A 15,815-nucleotide genomic window follows, 5' to 3' on the forward strand; every position below is an offset into this window, starting at 1 on the left:
GGTTCTAGGCTGTATCTTGGCAACACAGACTTCTTGTATGGCATAAAAACTAGCTTTCCTGGTGGGTGGAACGAGGAAATGTCCTGACAGTTATGTCACAGTAATGAGATGAGGGAACTGGAGCATTGTTAGTATTTAGGATGAGAAAGTCTGTGAATTGTTACCAGCATTTATTTCGGTGAACCTTTTTTTTCTATATGTGTACTTGCACTATAGTTTCTGCTGTGCTTCTGGTGGGCTGCAAATATCTTAATAATTAGATTAGTCATTCTACGGAGAAATAGCCACCCTGCCTCTGATTATAACTCTTTAGTCTCATTAGTTGTGGCTCTTTTCCTCCTTAATACAGTACTTCTAATGTTTTGCTAGATCTGCTTATTACAATTTTAATCTACTGATTCTAGTCCTGTCCTCTATAACAACAGAGGCAAATTAACATCTTAGAGCTAAGATGCCTGGAGTTATCCATCTCTTTCTGAGTCTTCATTGGGCTTGGTTTCCAGGCTGCTCATCACGGTTTCTCTTTGTGACATGTTTCAATTTGTCAGTATCTTTCTTTCAGCGTGGTAAATTTGACATATTTCCCTGACTGAAGTCTAACAAATTATAGTTGGATAACTGTTTCCCATGAAATACAGTCTGTGATTGCACTAATCGATGAAAATTATTAAGAGAGTCACCTCATGTACTATTTGGAATATCTTAAATCATTTTCATGTCTACCGGTGGACCTGAGTTAACAAGAGTAATTGGGACTGGAATTTTCAGGGTTAAACAATATGATTGTTAAATGTAGCTGCATTAAAGTCTAGCAACAGAAATTCTGGCATTCCCAATTGCCATCATTAAGCAAATCCCAAGACACCCCAAGACTGCCATTTGCGCTTCTTGCGGTCTTTTCATTGTCTGCTTGTCCGAAGCCAGCAATGAAGATCACAAATGGCAATCATATGGCCCCAGGATGCTGTAATGATTGGAACTTCATTCAACACCACCGTAAGTTCAAAAAGTTACAGATGAGTGGTTGTTAAGTGAAGACCATCTGTATTATCAAGACCCCATGTAATATGTATTCATTTAGTCCAATTGTTTATTAAATCAGTTTATATGGCCACCCAGCTCATTAATGCAACTGTAGTCTGGCTTCCATTTTTAATTTTTGGTAGCTCAATTCAAGCTCACACTAAATGCAGCTCATTGTTCCATCCTGCCAATATCATTTTTAGTCTTGTCTCTGTTTTCTGTATGGTGAGCTCACCCTCCTGGCTTAATGACAACTGCAGATTCAATAGCCACACAATTTACTCCCTCATCAAAGTCACTTAGCTGACTAGATAATGAAATTTCTGGCACTTTGGGATGGCCCTGTAGTCTGTTAGCAGAACAATACTGAGGATGGCAGCAAATGTTTATTGTTGCCAGCTTTATCTGTATCTCCTGAAAGTAAAGCTGACAACAGCATCTCATTTTAGTGCCCTAAAGACTAGAATACTCTATACTCCTTATTGGGAATTGCTTTCCAAATGTGGCCAGGATCTTCAGCCAAAGCAAATGAAAATTGAAATATTTCCTAGATTCTTGGCCAACCTTAATACTTTTTTCCCCAATTTTTATGCCACATATCTCCATTTAAAAAATCAGTTATTTGGGGAGGGAGTGATCCCCCCCCCCAATTATCATTTGCAGAGAACCAGTTTGATGAAGTTGTTAAGGGAGGAACCATTAGTTCTATCCTGCCTTAGACACAAAGATAGCTACGTGATCTTGGGCCAGTCATTTTCTCTCAACCCTAGAAAGGAGGCAAGGCACCTCTGAAAAACCTTGCCAAGAAAACTACAGAGACTCATCTAGGCCAGTGTTTTTCAACCTTTTTTGTGCAAAGGCATACTTTTTTCATGAAAAAAATCACGAGGCACACCACCATTAGAAAATGTTAAAAAAAATTAACTCTGTGCCTATATTGACTATATATAAAGTAATTCTCCCACGGCACACCTTACACTATGTCACGGCACACTAGTGTGCCACGGCACAGTGGTTGAAAAGCACTGATCTAGGCCATCGTCAGGAGTCAAAAAAGCTGACTTGAAGGCACAGACTCAAAGAGAGCAAATGCTTTTATTTGAGCTGAAAAAAGATTTATTTTTTAAGAGTAAAGATACTTGGATGATGCTGTAAACAGTTTTGCAGTTTTGTCTTTCCTGGGCTTTTGCAGTACCCCACTAGGAAAAGATAGCTTTGGTATAAGAAGTTGCAGGGAGCTTCTTGATTGACTCTCCATACATCCTGAAATATCTTTCACCAAAAGTGCTCCATTTATTCTTGTATTGAAGCTGCCATCCTACTAAGTACTAGAATTCTATAGAATGGTAAGATACTTCTGTCATTTCTGTCAGTGAATATTTTTGAAATAAACTCTACACAAGGGGAGTATAAGTCATATCTATTTTGCTTTTGGTGAAAGCAACATGGAGTATATATAGATGCCTCCTTGGATGTTTTTCTAATTTCTATCTCTGGCTTACAGTCTTGTGATTTTTGGTGGTATCTGATTCAAGTACTAACCAGGTCTTATCCTGCTTAGCTTTCAGCTCTCATCTATCTAGAGATACAGTATGGCAAGTTTTAAAATAATTATAATTTTTTTCATGTTCTTATAATTGTCCCTTTCTAGTGGGGTAGTAAACTGTTTAAACTGGCAGCAGTTCTTCAGGTTTCCACAACCATCAAAAGTTACAAGGAATGCCTATAGCAGCTGTTACAAAGCACTTTTTTCCATTGAGCCACAGGTAGTCCTTGATTTAAGACTGCAGTTGGGAGTGGATTTTTGGTTGCAAGCCATGACTGTTTCAGGGGACCCAAAAGACTGGACCTAATTTTACTACCCATTTTATGCCGGTAATTAAGACACTCACATGCGTAAATGTGAATCCATTCTCCTGAATAGGGTTTTTTTTATTAGAGACACGCAAATAAATATTTGCAGATTGCAATTACATGAGAATGGAATGCTGCAACCAATCATGAATGTGGGTTGGTTGCCAAATGCACCAAATGTGGTCAGGTGATTGGGGGAGGGGGAAAACAACACGCATGCAATATTTTACAACAGCTAAAAGTGTTGTATAAGCCATAAAGCATTCTTCCTGCCATGGTAACTCAGAACAGTCATTAAATGATCAGTCATAAATCAAGGACTATCTATATAGTTTTTGCATAGCAGATTTTCTGAAGTCTTAATATAACTATTTAAATGCTAATACTCTATATGATAGAGCCAGTTTGATATAGTGGTTGAAGGCAATGAACTGTAATCCAGCAAGCTGTCAATTGTCAACTTTACTTACAATGGCTTAGATCTGAAACAGCCACCTAAAGGCACTTTGAATAAATTTCTGCAGGGTATGGATTCTGCTACATACTCTTATTTTTGCTTCTGTACTATCTCATTCAAACTTCTCTGCTTCAGGTGATGAGTACGATGTTTGTGCCATTTGCTTGGATGAATATGAGGACGGAGATAAACTCAGAATTCTTCCTTGTTCTCATGGTAAGTAGCTACATTGGATTATTTATTGAACTCTTGTTTTGGTGAGGGATGATTTGCTTCTTATAGACAAGAAACCAAATGTTGTATATTTGTAAATGCAGTTTTTTTTAAATTAAACTAATAATAAGGCTGGTTCCTACATAATTGTTGTGATTACATCTCCAAGAATTGCCAGCCATCTTGGGCAAAGACATATGAAATTTATTACTGTTACAGTTTAGAATATAATAAAGTCAGGGTGTGGCATGTAAGAAATTTATTCCTATATGTGTAGGAATTTTCAGTGTTATCAGCATCCTAGATGATTGTATATTTGGATTGAAACAGGTAACATTTTAAATATTAATATTAAATTGTTGCATCCAAAATGCATATTTATAAAATATTATGTACTGGCTGACAGTTTTCATCTTATCGAAGAGATTAATAGAATAGCTGGACTGACTAGACTTTGTCTGATTCAGCAGGTCAGCATTTGTTGCCTTTTAAAAACTCAATTATGCTATTTTCAGTTTGCATTTTGAAATGATAATCCAAGGAGATCCAAGTCATGAGTGTTATTTGAAAGTACAGATCAGTGGCTTGCTTACAGGTAAAAATGTGACATTGCTTATAGCTAAATAATTTACTTTAGTGGATTCTGTGTTGTTTGTGCTCCATAAATTCCACATTTATAGCTTTCCACAAACACAGATTTTTGTTGAACTTAATTTTTCGTAATAGTTGAAATTCAACTATTAGTAGTAGAAATTAGTATAGGGAGCACAATGTTTGATTGCAGATGTAGGTAGAAGGGCCAGTTTAACTTATTTTATGTACTGCATCTTATGATTGTAGGCATTATAATAGAATAATAACCATCACCTGAAAATGTAAGACTATTCAGAGGCCCAACATTATTTCACAGTTCTTAAATTCAGCAATGGGGCTACTGCGCTGTTGTACAATTAGGATAATGCCTAAGCGGCAAGAACTTAAAAACATACAGATAAGTAGCATCTATAGTTTCTTCAGAAGTAAACCGGCTTCTAGAGAAAAAAAATGGTCTGAAGGTGGGTGGCGCAGAGTGCCTTATGTATTATCATAAAACATGTAAAATTATCCCCAAACTGCCTATAATTGCCCATTTTCTCCAGTCTCCTTCAAACACCTCTTTTTCTCTCTCTCTCTCTCTCTCCTTTCCCTACCTTTTTATTTTTTTTCTGGCAGCCTACCATTGCAAATGTGTGGATCCTTGGCTAACTAAAACAAAGAAAACGTGTCCTGTCTGTAAACAGAAAGTGGTCCCTTCTCAGGGAGATTCAGATTCTGAAACAGACAGCAGTCAGGAGGAGAATGAAGTCTCTGAGAATACCCCTTTGCTTAGGCCGATTGCTTCAGTTAGCACTCAGTCTTTTGGGGCATTATCAGAGTCATACTCTCATCCAAATATGACGGAATCTTCAGACTATGAGGAAGAGGAGGAGGAGGAGGAGGAAGGAAATGAAGATATTGACAGTAGCGATGCGGAGAATGGAGTGACGGAAGAAAGTGTAGTAGTCCAGCTACAGCCCAGTGATGAAAAGGATTACAGAGTAGCAGATGCTGTTTGAACTGCAAAATGTTACAGTGTTACATGAACTCCTCTCCCCAGAGACCTCTCACCTTATGTACCTGTACATAAGAGAAGTGCATTGCAGCCCTTCCATTGCTTCACTAGAAGCACCTGTTCATATAGCATTCTATAGTTTAATCTCATTGCAGGTTTCTTTTCTTTTTGTTTATTCGATTTGTCTTTTGAAGACAAGCATTTTAACAGGACTTCACAATGTTAGTAATGGGGCTTCCACCACTAAATATAATGCACCCTCACAAAAGAGGTATATCAGCATCTTGTTAAATGAAGTTGAACCGAGACCGTACATGTGTTTTCCCTGCTAAGGGAAAAGTAAGCAGTGTAAGTAAGCAGTGACTTATTCGGTTATTTGTTAAACGTATGGTAAGTACTACCCTAAACATCCATCCAACCAAAAAATGTATGGGTGTTGTCTGTGAAGGCTTTCTCTACAAGAACCAGCACCTTTTAAAGAACAAGATATGCTTGTTCTGTATTTGTCTGCCAAGAGTATTTCCCAACAGAGGAATTGGAGCTTTGAGCTCTGAAGGATTTTGACGGTCTTTTTCATTATCCTGTTGTGTTTGCAAGCACCTGGCAAAGGAATCTCAACATGACTTAGCTTAACCCATCTTTAAGGAAATAAACAGGAAAACCCCCATGTTCACTAGCGTACATGGCTAATAAGCTTTCTTCAGACAGGGATTGGGACCAATGCAGAAAGGCAACCTTAAAGCACACCACCTACTAGAACATTTAATTTTGCGTATGCCATATTTGGAAGCAATTTTATGTGCAGTACTGATTCACAAATGAGTTATATCTTGTAATAAGAATGTCTGATACTACATTAGCTTGGTTAAAAACTATGCAGAGAAATAAATCAAACTATATATTGAATTTGAAAATGAGTGCTCATAGCTAACAGGATTTTACTTACACTGTATCATGAAAAGAACTTCATTATATAGAAGTGTAACTGTAAAAAATGTAGCCATGCTTCTGTATAGTCAAATTACAGGGATTTTTTTATATAGCCTTGTACAGGAAAGTTTGAAAGGATGTTAATAAATATGTTTTCCACTTTAATAGCCATTTTGCCAGTATATGTGGATCTACATTAAAACAGGCTGTGCGAATTCCTTTATCCTTCCAAAAATGGTTAATACTCTTTCCTGCATGACTGGTGTTTAGGCAGATTACCAGACATTTCAATTAACCACTCTTGCCATGGTTCTTTTTAATAAATAAATAAATAAATAAATGCCATTCTCTTTATAAAGAAGCTGTGTCTGAGTGAGACCTGTGAACTAGCATGATAGCCATAAGCTTTGGAAAATACTTGCTTATGCACACAACATACTGGTTTACTGAATGCAGTTTAGGTCAACCACACCTGAATTGACTTCTTTCACACACACATTATATTTTTATCAAGCCTTTATTATTTTTATAACTAAGATGGCAAACATATCTAGTACTTCTTCCTCCTCCTATTTTCTCCATAACAATTCTGTGAGGTGAGTTGGGCTGAAGGAGTGGCTTGCCAAAGTCACCCAGCTGGCTTTCATGCCTAAATAAGGTTCAAGAAAGTGAACAAGAAGGGGAAAAAATCATAAAATTTTTATAAATTACTTCAATTTTCACATTAGTATTTGTACAATTAATTTTTAAAAGCCCTGAGTCATCAACACAAGTATATCCTATACTTCATACTTTTAAAGTATTGGATTTTATTGTAAAGAAGGGCTTGAGATATCTTAAATATTGGATTGAAATGTTTGATTTCTAAAATGTGCAAGACCATCTATATATCACCTATGAGCAGAGATAACTAGAATTAGCAAGTATTCTTAATTTATTCAGGCAACTGTTTTGCAAGCTCAATTTATCCAATTAATGAACAAATTTTCCCCCTTGATAAACATTTCAATAGCTGTTTTATCAGTTTTATATTTTAAGAAGTCTGTGCTTTGCCATTTGTCTGAAACAAAACAGTTCCTCTGTTCAACTTGTGACTCTTAAACCTTATTTGCTTTTTAAACAAATTGTCAAATATTCATCCTAATATTTTTTTAAAGAATAGTATTGCTTACTTGAAAAACATGGCAGGCATACTTTAAATTACTTAGCATGCGCTTGTAATCCTGAGGCATATCACAGCATTATTAAGTCGTAAGTCCTATTAGCGAAAGTGAAGTTGGCATTCAGGTTTTCATCCAACCAACATACCTTTATGTATTTTATTTTCCATGGATATAAAGGGACTTCAAAGATTAGATATCTTACATCAAAGTTTAGCAAGTTTTAGATTGCAAGGCCTAATGGTTTATTAGTTTGCTATGAAAAATAAGGGAAGAACTTTGAGCAATGATATATGGCCATGTTTCCTGGTAAACTAAAGGATGCTTTCTATCATTGAAGAGAGCTCTATGTTTTACTTTTGAGGTGTTTATAAAAGGGGAGTGGAAAGCCTCTGGATGATAATTGCCATTTCCTTTCTTAAATTATCTTTAATATGGTTTAGAGATTGGGGGATTGTTTAAAGGTGGAAGTGGAAAGACCTGCTTTCTATACGTTTTTCTAGATTCCTTAATTTTTGAACCTATAAAGGCTTACACAATACCAGGCTGTATGTGGTTCATGAACATCCATCTATGTATTAATTACCATAATAGTTGGAACCTTCTCCATTTGTAATATAACTTAACTTTAGAGCCACCAAGTTGTTAAATGGTTATATATTTATGGTTTCAATATAGTAAGGCATCCAGAGTCATTGTGTCAAGATGGGCGACAAGCAAATTTAATGAATTAATTTACCAGAAATCAGTAAAAATTAATAAATAATTTGAGATTGAATATAATCCAGATTCAGTATTAGCTCTAAATTTGGCTATCAGCTTTTTCTGTTGATCAAACTGGTTTTCATGACTTTCAGTTGATGAGCAGCAAAAGCAATACTGACATAATTGAATACAGATTTCTTCTCTCCCAGATGTTGAAAAATGTGACGTATTTATTAAAGGATTTTCAGAGGATTACTCACTAAATTCAACAGATTGTATGATAATTAAATTTATACCCATCTTCATAGAAAAAAAATATTACTGTAAGTATAAGATAGATAATCCACAAGGGCAACGAAGAAAAAGAAAAAAACACCACATAACACACTAATTCATAATTTATTTGGTTGGAATAAATTTATTTCATCTGTCTGTAAACAAGGTGTTTAATAGTTATGGCATTTTTTGAAATGCATATTAAATCAGATGAGTTAGACTGTATCCCAGATGTAACAAAGTGCAGGGAAATAAATGAACAAATCAGCAACAAGAATTTGTTTAAGTCTGTACATTATCCACAAGGCTCAAACAATAGAAGCAAATACTAGAGTGTCCCTAAGGTAGTGCCATTCAGAGGAAACCATTCTTGTAGTTAAAATCCATCTCACAATAGCAACAGATCATTTTTTAAAATATTAGTATGGCACAGAATACATATTAAAAATGTATCACAAGACAGCCAACTCAGTTATTCCAACCAAGACCATCTTTCATTTTCTGTATACAGAGTTCTGCAGTTCTCTTTTAAATGGACATACATGTTAGTACCGTGCTCAAACTGACAATTTGGTTACACATGTTTCAGATGACCAATGCACAAGGCAATTTACTTCACAATTTCTGCAGCTAGGGCATGATAGGCCAAACGAAAATTAGATTTAAAATGATATTATTTGGACTTTAATTTTAAAACTACCACCCTTCAAAACATACACTGGTATCAAAGTAGCAAGTCTTAATATCCTTTCAACGTTGCAACAGACTGATGTCAGTCAAGGTGCTACCTGTATAACCAAATGTTGCAGTTTGCTGACAGTGACACTGCAGTATCATATACAACCCAAACTGCAAATCAAAATTGGTCCTATGAAAAAAAAAAAAAAACTGGACACGCTCCAGATGGTTACACTGGGATATCTAAAGTCCATGATGGCAGCCTTTTTACAGTTCAACTACAGAACAGGAGCTGGCAAAGAAAGTTACGTGCCTGAGCTATTGTGGTGATGGAATGTCCCTGGGGATTCATTCAAGATGGTGATGGTGGTTTGGTGATGGGAGAAGTGCATCGGCACCTTTTCATAGTTTTGCAGTTACCCTTTTAAAGCAGGATGTGCTTCAGACATCATGAAGAGTTTTGCAAGTCTACACAGAAGAGCAACAACAAAACTAGAGCAACAATTTTAACAGCTTTCAAGCAGCAAATTGGTTAAACAAACCAGGCACTGTATTTTAAAAAATGTATTTATAGATAGAAGATGGAAGCAAAGAAACAAAAAGTGGATGAGGACAAGGGGGAAAAAGTAGAGATATGCATGCACTTTACCCCTCCCAACCATGCTCTACAAAGGAAGACTAATGAGCTGTGTAAATGCTCAAAGTGCTGAAGAGGCATTGATCAATCTTGATTGTACAATCGGCACCTTTATTTCACTTCATTTAAATTGGATTAGTTCTCAATATCACATTAACCGCTAAGACAAAGCAAAGTCTGGACTTAGCATGATTTTCTTCCCAAGGCTTCAATGTATCATGCATATCATCTGTTTGCAATAGATGGTGCCAGATACAGAATGTGGATACAACAATGATTAACATACCAAAGAAAAGAGTAACTGAAGCCATGACATCAGGGAAAAGAATGTGTAAATAAATTGCCATCTTTAGGCTAGTAATACGGTGAACACAAAAGGATTGTGATGAGAGTTGCTATGTGAATGGGGAGAGGTTGTTTAGATATCAAACCTCTGCAGGTGTAAAGCCAGTTCATTAGCTTTCTTATTAAGTGTCCCCTCTTTGGACAGTTTCTCTTTCCCATAACCATAACCAATGCTGGAGTACACAAGGAAACAAGGATGAACAGAAATAAAGAAAGAATAACACCTTTCCCCACCAATAGAGGGATACAAAGGAGACACAGGTTCATTCCCCATCACCCTGCATTGCTAATAAAGTTTCCACAATGTAGATTACTGTCAGGAAAGTTTAATAGCAATTTTCCCTAATACTTAACAGTCTGCCTAGCAACTAGAACCCAGAGTCTCTCAAGTATTTTGCCATTGAGTATGCCTTCTTATTCAATCCACCTCCATGGACCCCTTCTTTGCCCATTACGAAGACCAAGACTGAAAGAGAAAACAATTAAAAAGAGTGTTAATATCATTCCAAGTGTTAATTAAGCACTGTAATAAGAATACTCAGATGCTTCACATTAGAACAATCACATAGGATTATTCTTTGTTCGAATGTTTCTTTTTCAAAAGTTTGAATAAAAAGTGTAGGCAGATAAACTGTCTAATGTCTGAGAAGTAGCATATTTATCATGTGGGAATTATAGCTAAAATAACTACAGTAAATATACCAAAACACTTGGTTTAAATATGATCAGAATTCTTTGCAGTATAACTCAGAATAGCATAGTTCAGAAATATTTAGAATATATTTGTAGGTTCTCCTGTATGCCAGTAGATGTCACTAAAATATATAGTAATTCTTTTCTCAAGATGTTCTCACTACAAGAGTGTTCATGTATATATAGTTCAGCTTTTTCTATATCCGTGATGGTGAACCTATGGCACACATGCTGGAAGTGGCACGCAGAGCTATCTTTCTGGGCACGCCAGCTATCACATGTTGCTCTTCTGGGTTCATTCTTTGTGTGCACGGGGGCGCTGGAAACTGGAAGAGCAGCTCCCTCACACATGGGAGCACGGAAACAGGAAGAGCAGTTCTCAGGTGTGCATACGCGTGCCGGGAAGCTTAGTTTCTAGCAGGAACACGCGTGCCAAACAGCTGGCCTTTGCACGTGCATGCATGCCAGAAACTGGAAGATCAGATGACCTCCTGGGAACTGCTCTTCCTGTTTCCGGTGCTCTCATGCGTTCATGCCAGGGAGCTGTCCTTCCGGTTTCCGGTGCCCTCCCCACCGTTAGTGCTCCCATTTTGGCATAGTGCTAAAAAGGTTTGCCAACACTGTTCTATACACTGTACACTTAAAGACGAAGCTGATTAAGATGTTGGACTTATATCTGAAAGACCATATTCAAATTCACATCTGAGCTGTGACTTGATAATTGACAAGTTACTCTCAAATTACTCTATTCTAGAGGACTGTTTGAGGGGAAAATAGGACCTTGAACTTCCAGAGAAATGACAGGATGTGGATGTAGCGAATACTAAATTTCCAGTATATTTCAGTACACATTTCTTATTTATACTATAAGTGCAATCCAAAGAAGTGTTTGGAGGGACCTTCTGAACTCAAAAGTAATACAGATAATCATTAACTTACAACCATTCATTTAACATCCACTTTTAAGTTATGATGGTGCTGAAAAAAATGACATGCCCAGTCTTCGCACTTATGACTATCACAACATCCTCAGTTATGTGATCAATATTCGAGTGCTTGGCAATTGGCATGTATTTACAATGGCTGTGGCGCCCTGAGATCACATGATCACCATTTCTGACCTTCCCAGTGGGTGTCCAACCAAGTCAATCGAGGAAGCCAGGTTGATTTAACAACCACTTCAATTAGCAAAGGAAGTTCTGTTCCCAACTGTAATCATAAATTGGGAACTACTTGTACCCACTCCAAGTTCAGAAAATGATTTAATGGAATGTCTGTGAGCTTAATATAAGTTTGTGAACTATTGAAATGAACAGTTGAATGGTTCAGAATATCCCTGCTCTCTAACACTACATGCATATGCCACAAATTAAAAATCCAAGTTGTCTTTTTGAAAATAAATAATGTAGTCAACTCATTTACATTTTCAACATTAAGCGTTAATACTGTGAATCCTGCGCTACCAATATGGGCAAAAACAGTTTTATGATCAAATTTTATTGGACATAACTTGAAGTTATTTATTGCCTGAAAATATTCTACTATTTAACAAAAAAGCAAATCAAACAATAGTGGGAAAAAAGCTTACCTCGTCCAGCTCTGCCTACAGCAACATTATATGTTGGTTCGCCACCTTGGCTCTTTGTCCTGATGTCCATTGTACAGTCACCATCCACATAGAGGCTATCTCGGATCACAGAACACTTCTTTGCACCAAGAGTCAGACCGTTGGTAAAAAAACCTTCGCGGTCTTTTCCTACAATCATATCTATTTCTATAGGCTGTCAAAGAGAGAAATCCAGAATTTTAGTTGAATCTTTAATATTGAACCCTGAAGAATCTATGGATCTAGAAATTGTGCAAGTTCAATAGCAAGTTCTCTAGTAATTTAACATAAAGGTGGAAATCTGAATTCAAGGGATTGTTCTTTAGCTATGAAGTGCAATCTCTAAGCAGAAAGCACATTTTTAATTTGAGTGACATGCCAGTTGCACTCTTAAAACGTAGGTGAACCCAGAGCAAAGATTTAAATAAAATGTAACACAAATTTCATTTTATTATGTGTTTTCAATAATTCTCTTTAGTAGTTTTAAAATTTACAAATTGATGCCAGCTTTTGTATGGACTCTAAGATTGCATCCAATCCTTTCATGGAATGCATGAAATTCTTGTGGTTAAGTCATGCATCTTTGCTTGGAACTCTATTGTAAAAAGTTATTTCGAGTGCTAACAAAATTATATGCAGGTTAAGGAGCTATTTCTTAAATAAATATCAAAGAGAAGTATAGGAATAGACACCATAGACGTTTTACTATATGAATAGGCACCACCTTTGGATTCAACATAGATATGAGATACAGGGTGAACCAATCCATTAACAGCTTTATGCTGTCCACAAACCCTCTTAGATGCAATGTAACTACAGCCTTAATGCATTAATAGTATACATTAAATACTGAAGGACAAAATGCAAAATATCCTTAATTATTTATAGCTAGAGCTTTAGGGCTTCTTAAACCAAGTTTCTCAAATGTAAAGCACACAGGGTTCTTACTCCCATTACTGCAAATTTTTGCTTTTTGCAAACATTATAATGGTAAGCTACTGAGATTGCTGAGACAAAAATGGATAAGTTTTCAGAACTGCCAGGCATCGGATAGCTATATAGAAGAGGGAAATGAAGTAACAAACATGGCCTGTTTTAACAGCTGGAAATAGAATAAGCAAGCTGCTTACAAATCAGTCTTTTTTCTGTAAACCCAGGCCAGCATTTTGTTCAAACAATACAGACAATAACAATAGAAGAGGCAGCTCAGCTAGAAAATGTGTGCCCCACGTTTTACCATTGGAAGGCGTCTCCTTCCAATGGAACTGCAGAGTCATAGCAGGCCCTACTCATTCCCAAGTACAGGCCAGGAGTCTACCTATCATGATCACCATCTCAACAGTAAAGGAAGACTAGCTCAGCAGCCACCAAGGACACTGCTTTTTTTAATCCATCCTCTATACCTGCTGCAGATAAGGCAATATTTTAAGCCTTATCTTAACATTGCTGATACCTTAAGCAAAAACTTAATTATTCTTGGAATACGTTATTAACAAAAGAGAAAAACATTTCAATAGTTTGTCGATTCTTGCACATGCCTGCCCACATAGGCAAGCAGTTCGCCAAAATGGCATTCCGGAGAAAAAGAGCCAGCCATGATCAGGATTGCAATGCAACATCAAATTGGACTTCGAGTGTATTGGCACCACGATTATGTGTACAAATATTTATATCATGCCAATAATTGCGGTGTTTCAGCCTGCAAACACCGGCTGGTCAACACACAATACGGAACCTTCTTATAGAGGGATCATCCCTCTCCTTTATCAGCTCTACTTCTATGGACCAGGGCACTTTAGGATAAGTCCGAAAGCCAAGATTGGGGGGGGGGGGAAAGAGAGAGAAGGAAGGGGCGAGAAGACGAAGACTGCAGTGCAGGAACCGAGGTGATTAATATCTCGGGAGAGGAGTGAGAAAAGGAGGGGTTAAAAAAAAATCAGCGGCAATGCGCCATCTTGGAGGAGAAAAACCTGGAGCAACTGGCGAGGAACGGATTCACAAAGGCCTCCTACGCTGCATTCGCAAATTCCTCCCCAGCAGCGCGAGGCAGACTCAGGGATTCCTACGCTAAACTCCCTCTGAATCATCCGCAAGCGCCCGCGCCCGCGCGCGCGCCCTTTCCACGGTCCGGCCTTTTCCCTCTTCCCCCTCCCGCTCTGTTGCCGGGCATGACTTAGTCCAAGGCTGGTAGTAAAAGCCTCCCCCGCAAACCTACCGTACGAAACGATACCCACTCCCCCCCCCCCATGAAGGATCGGGCTTTATCTATCTTCACCTGGCCCCCACGTGCACCTGAAATCTGGGGCGAAACTCCAACGGCAGCTTTCCCCCAACCTCTCCCAATCTGGAGCCCTTTATCTCCCCCCCCCCCCACACACACACCGCCTCACATCACAAATATCCCCCCCCCCTCCAGGGCCACCTCTCGAGGAGCCTTTCCCTTCCAAGACCCTAAGCCGGGAGGCGGCGAAGGAATGAAAAAAAGAGGGGTTCGCTTTCAATTCACGCGTTCATCCCGCTGGGTCTCCCGGGAGAGGGCTTTCCGCGGGAAGAAGCCAACCCCGCGGCCGGGAGCAAAGCCCTTCCACGAGGGAACTCCCTGCCCCCCCCTCCCGCCTCTTCCCTCGCACACTTTCCAAGGATTTCTCTAAAGGACGGCGCGGGGGGGGGGAGGGGAGGCAGAGAAAGGGAAGCGGCGGACGGGGGCAGCGGGCGGCCCTTCCCACCCCGGCCCGGCGGTGGGAAGATAGGGCGAGCCCCTCCGCAAACGGCGGTGCTGCTGCGGACGCGCGTGAAGCGAGGGTGCCCCGCGATCGGCAGCCCTCAGCAGCTCCGGCTCCGTTGCACCCCTTTCCACCCCACCCGCGGAGCTGCTGCTCCCGGCTCGCCCAATGCGATGCGGATCCAAAACCCAGCATCTCCGAGGAAGCCCCCACCCCCACCCCAATCCCCGGCCGCCTTCCCAAATGTCGGGTTCGCCTCCCTGCCTTTCCTCACCCCACCCCCGCCCCTCCGGGGTGGCTCCTTCCTTTCTTCCCGGGCGCCGCGGGCTTCCCCTTACCGTAATGCTGTGGAAGATGCCCCCGGCCGTCGCTGCCCAGACGTACTTGGCGTCACAGTAGCCGACAATGGCGGCCTCCTGGCAGCAGCCATCGCACATCAGGTTATCCACGTAGCTCTGCCAGCCTGCCATCTTCGGTGGGTGCGGGGGGCGGAAGCCGGGGCTCGGCGGCAGAGGCGGGCGGGCGGGCGAGAAGGGGGGACGGAGGCGGCAGCCGGAGCGAGCAGCCCCGCAGCGGACAGCTTCTCTGCGCGGCGGCGGGGAGGCGGCGAGGCAGGGAGCGGGGGAGGGGACCGAGGGGGTGGGTCCACCTGAGGCGCTGGCGACTGCCGCGATGGCCGCCCGCCCGCTTTTTAATGGCCGTTCCCCACAGACAGCCGGAGCCGAGGCCACCAGGCAGCGCCCAACCGGCCCCGCAGCAAAGAACGGCGTCAGGAGGAGGCGCGGGAGGGGGAGACGGCCGGGGAAGGGGTGGGGGGAGAACAGTCGAAAGAGTGCGGGCTGCCGCGGTAGCCTGCGCTCGCGAGGATCCCTCCGCCGCCGGCTCCTGCCGCCGCCGCTTCCCAACGTTGGGTTTGGTGCGGAG

General features: G+C 40.2%; 2 protein-coding genes across 5 annotated transcripts in view; one reads left to right on the plus strand and one right to left on the minus strand.

The window, feature by feature from the left end:
- RNF13 (ring finger protein 13) overlaps positions 1–6,426 on the plus strand; it is a 52,588-nt gene extending 46,162 nt beyond the window's left edge. For all 3 annotated transcript variants that reach the window (XM_032225013.1, XM_032225012.1, XM_032225014.1), the window contains 2 exons: positions 3,470–3,550; positions 4,760–6,426. In XM_032225013.1, the coding sequence (XP_032080904.1) occupies positions 3,470–3,550; positions 4,760–5,142 (464 nt within the window). In that variant the 3' untranslated portion in view covers positions 5,143–6,426. The remainder of the gene's footprint in view (positions 1–3,469; positions 3,551–4,759) is intronic.
- Positions 6,427–8,324: 1,898 nt separating this feature from the next.
- PFN2 (profilin 2) lies at positions 8,325–15,640 on the minus strand. 2 transcript variants are annotated; one of them, XM_032225008.1, is made up of 4 exons: positions 15,230–15,640; positions 12,151–12,343; positions 10,245–10,335; positions 8,325–9,130 (listed from the first exon to the last, which is right to left on the minus strand). In XM_032225008.1, exons 1-4 carry the CDS (start codon positions 15,359–15,361, stop codon positions 9,043–9,045), a joined length of 504 nt encoding a protein of 167 aa, XP_032080899.1. In that variant the 5' UTR covers positions 15,362–15,640; the 3' UTR covers positions 8,325–9,042. The 2 variants fall into 2 exon arrangements, with proteins under 2 accessions (XP_032080899.1, XP_032080898.1); XM_032225007.1 differs by having other exon boundaries at positions 8,329–10,335; positions 15,230–15,544.
- Between the last annotated feature and the right edge of the window lie 175 nt (positions 15,641–15,815).

The sequence above is a fragment of the Thamnophis elegans genome, chromosome 10 (genome assembly GCF_009769535.1).
Source record: "Thamnophis elegans isolate rThaEle1 chromosome 10, rThaEle1.pri, whole genome shotgun sequence".
NCBI classification, from domain to species: Eukaryota; Metazoa; Chordata; class Lepidosauria; order Squamata; family Colubridae; genus Thamnophis; species Thamnophis elegans.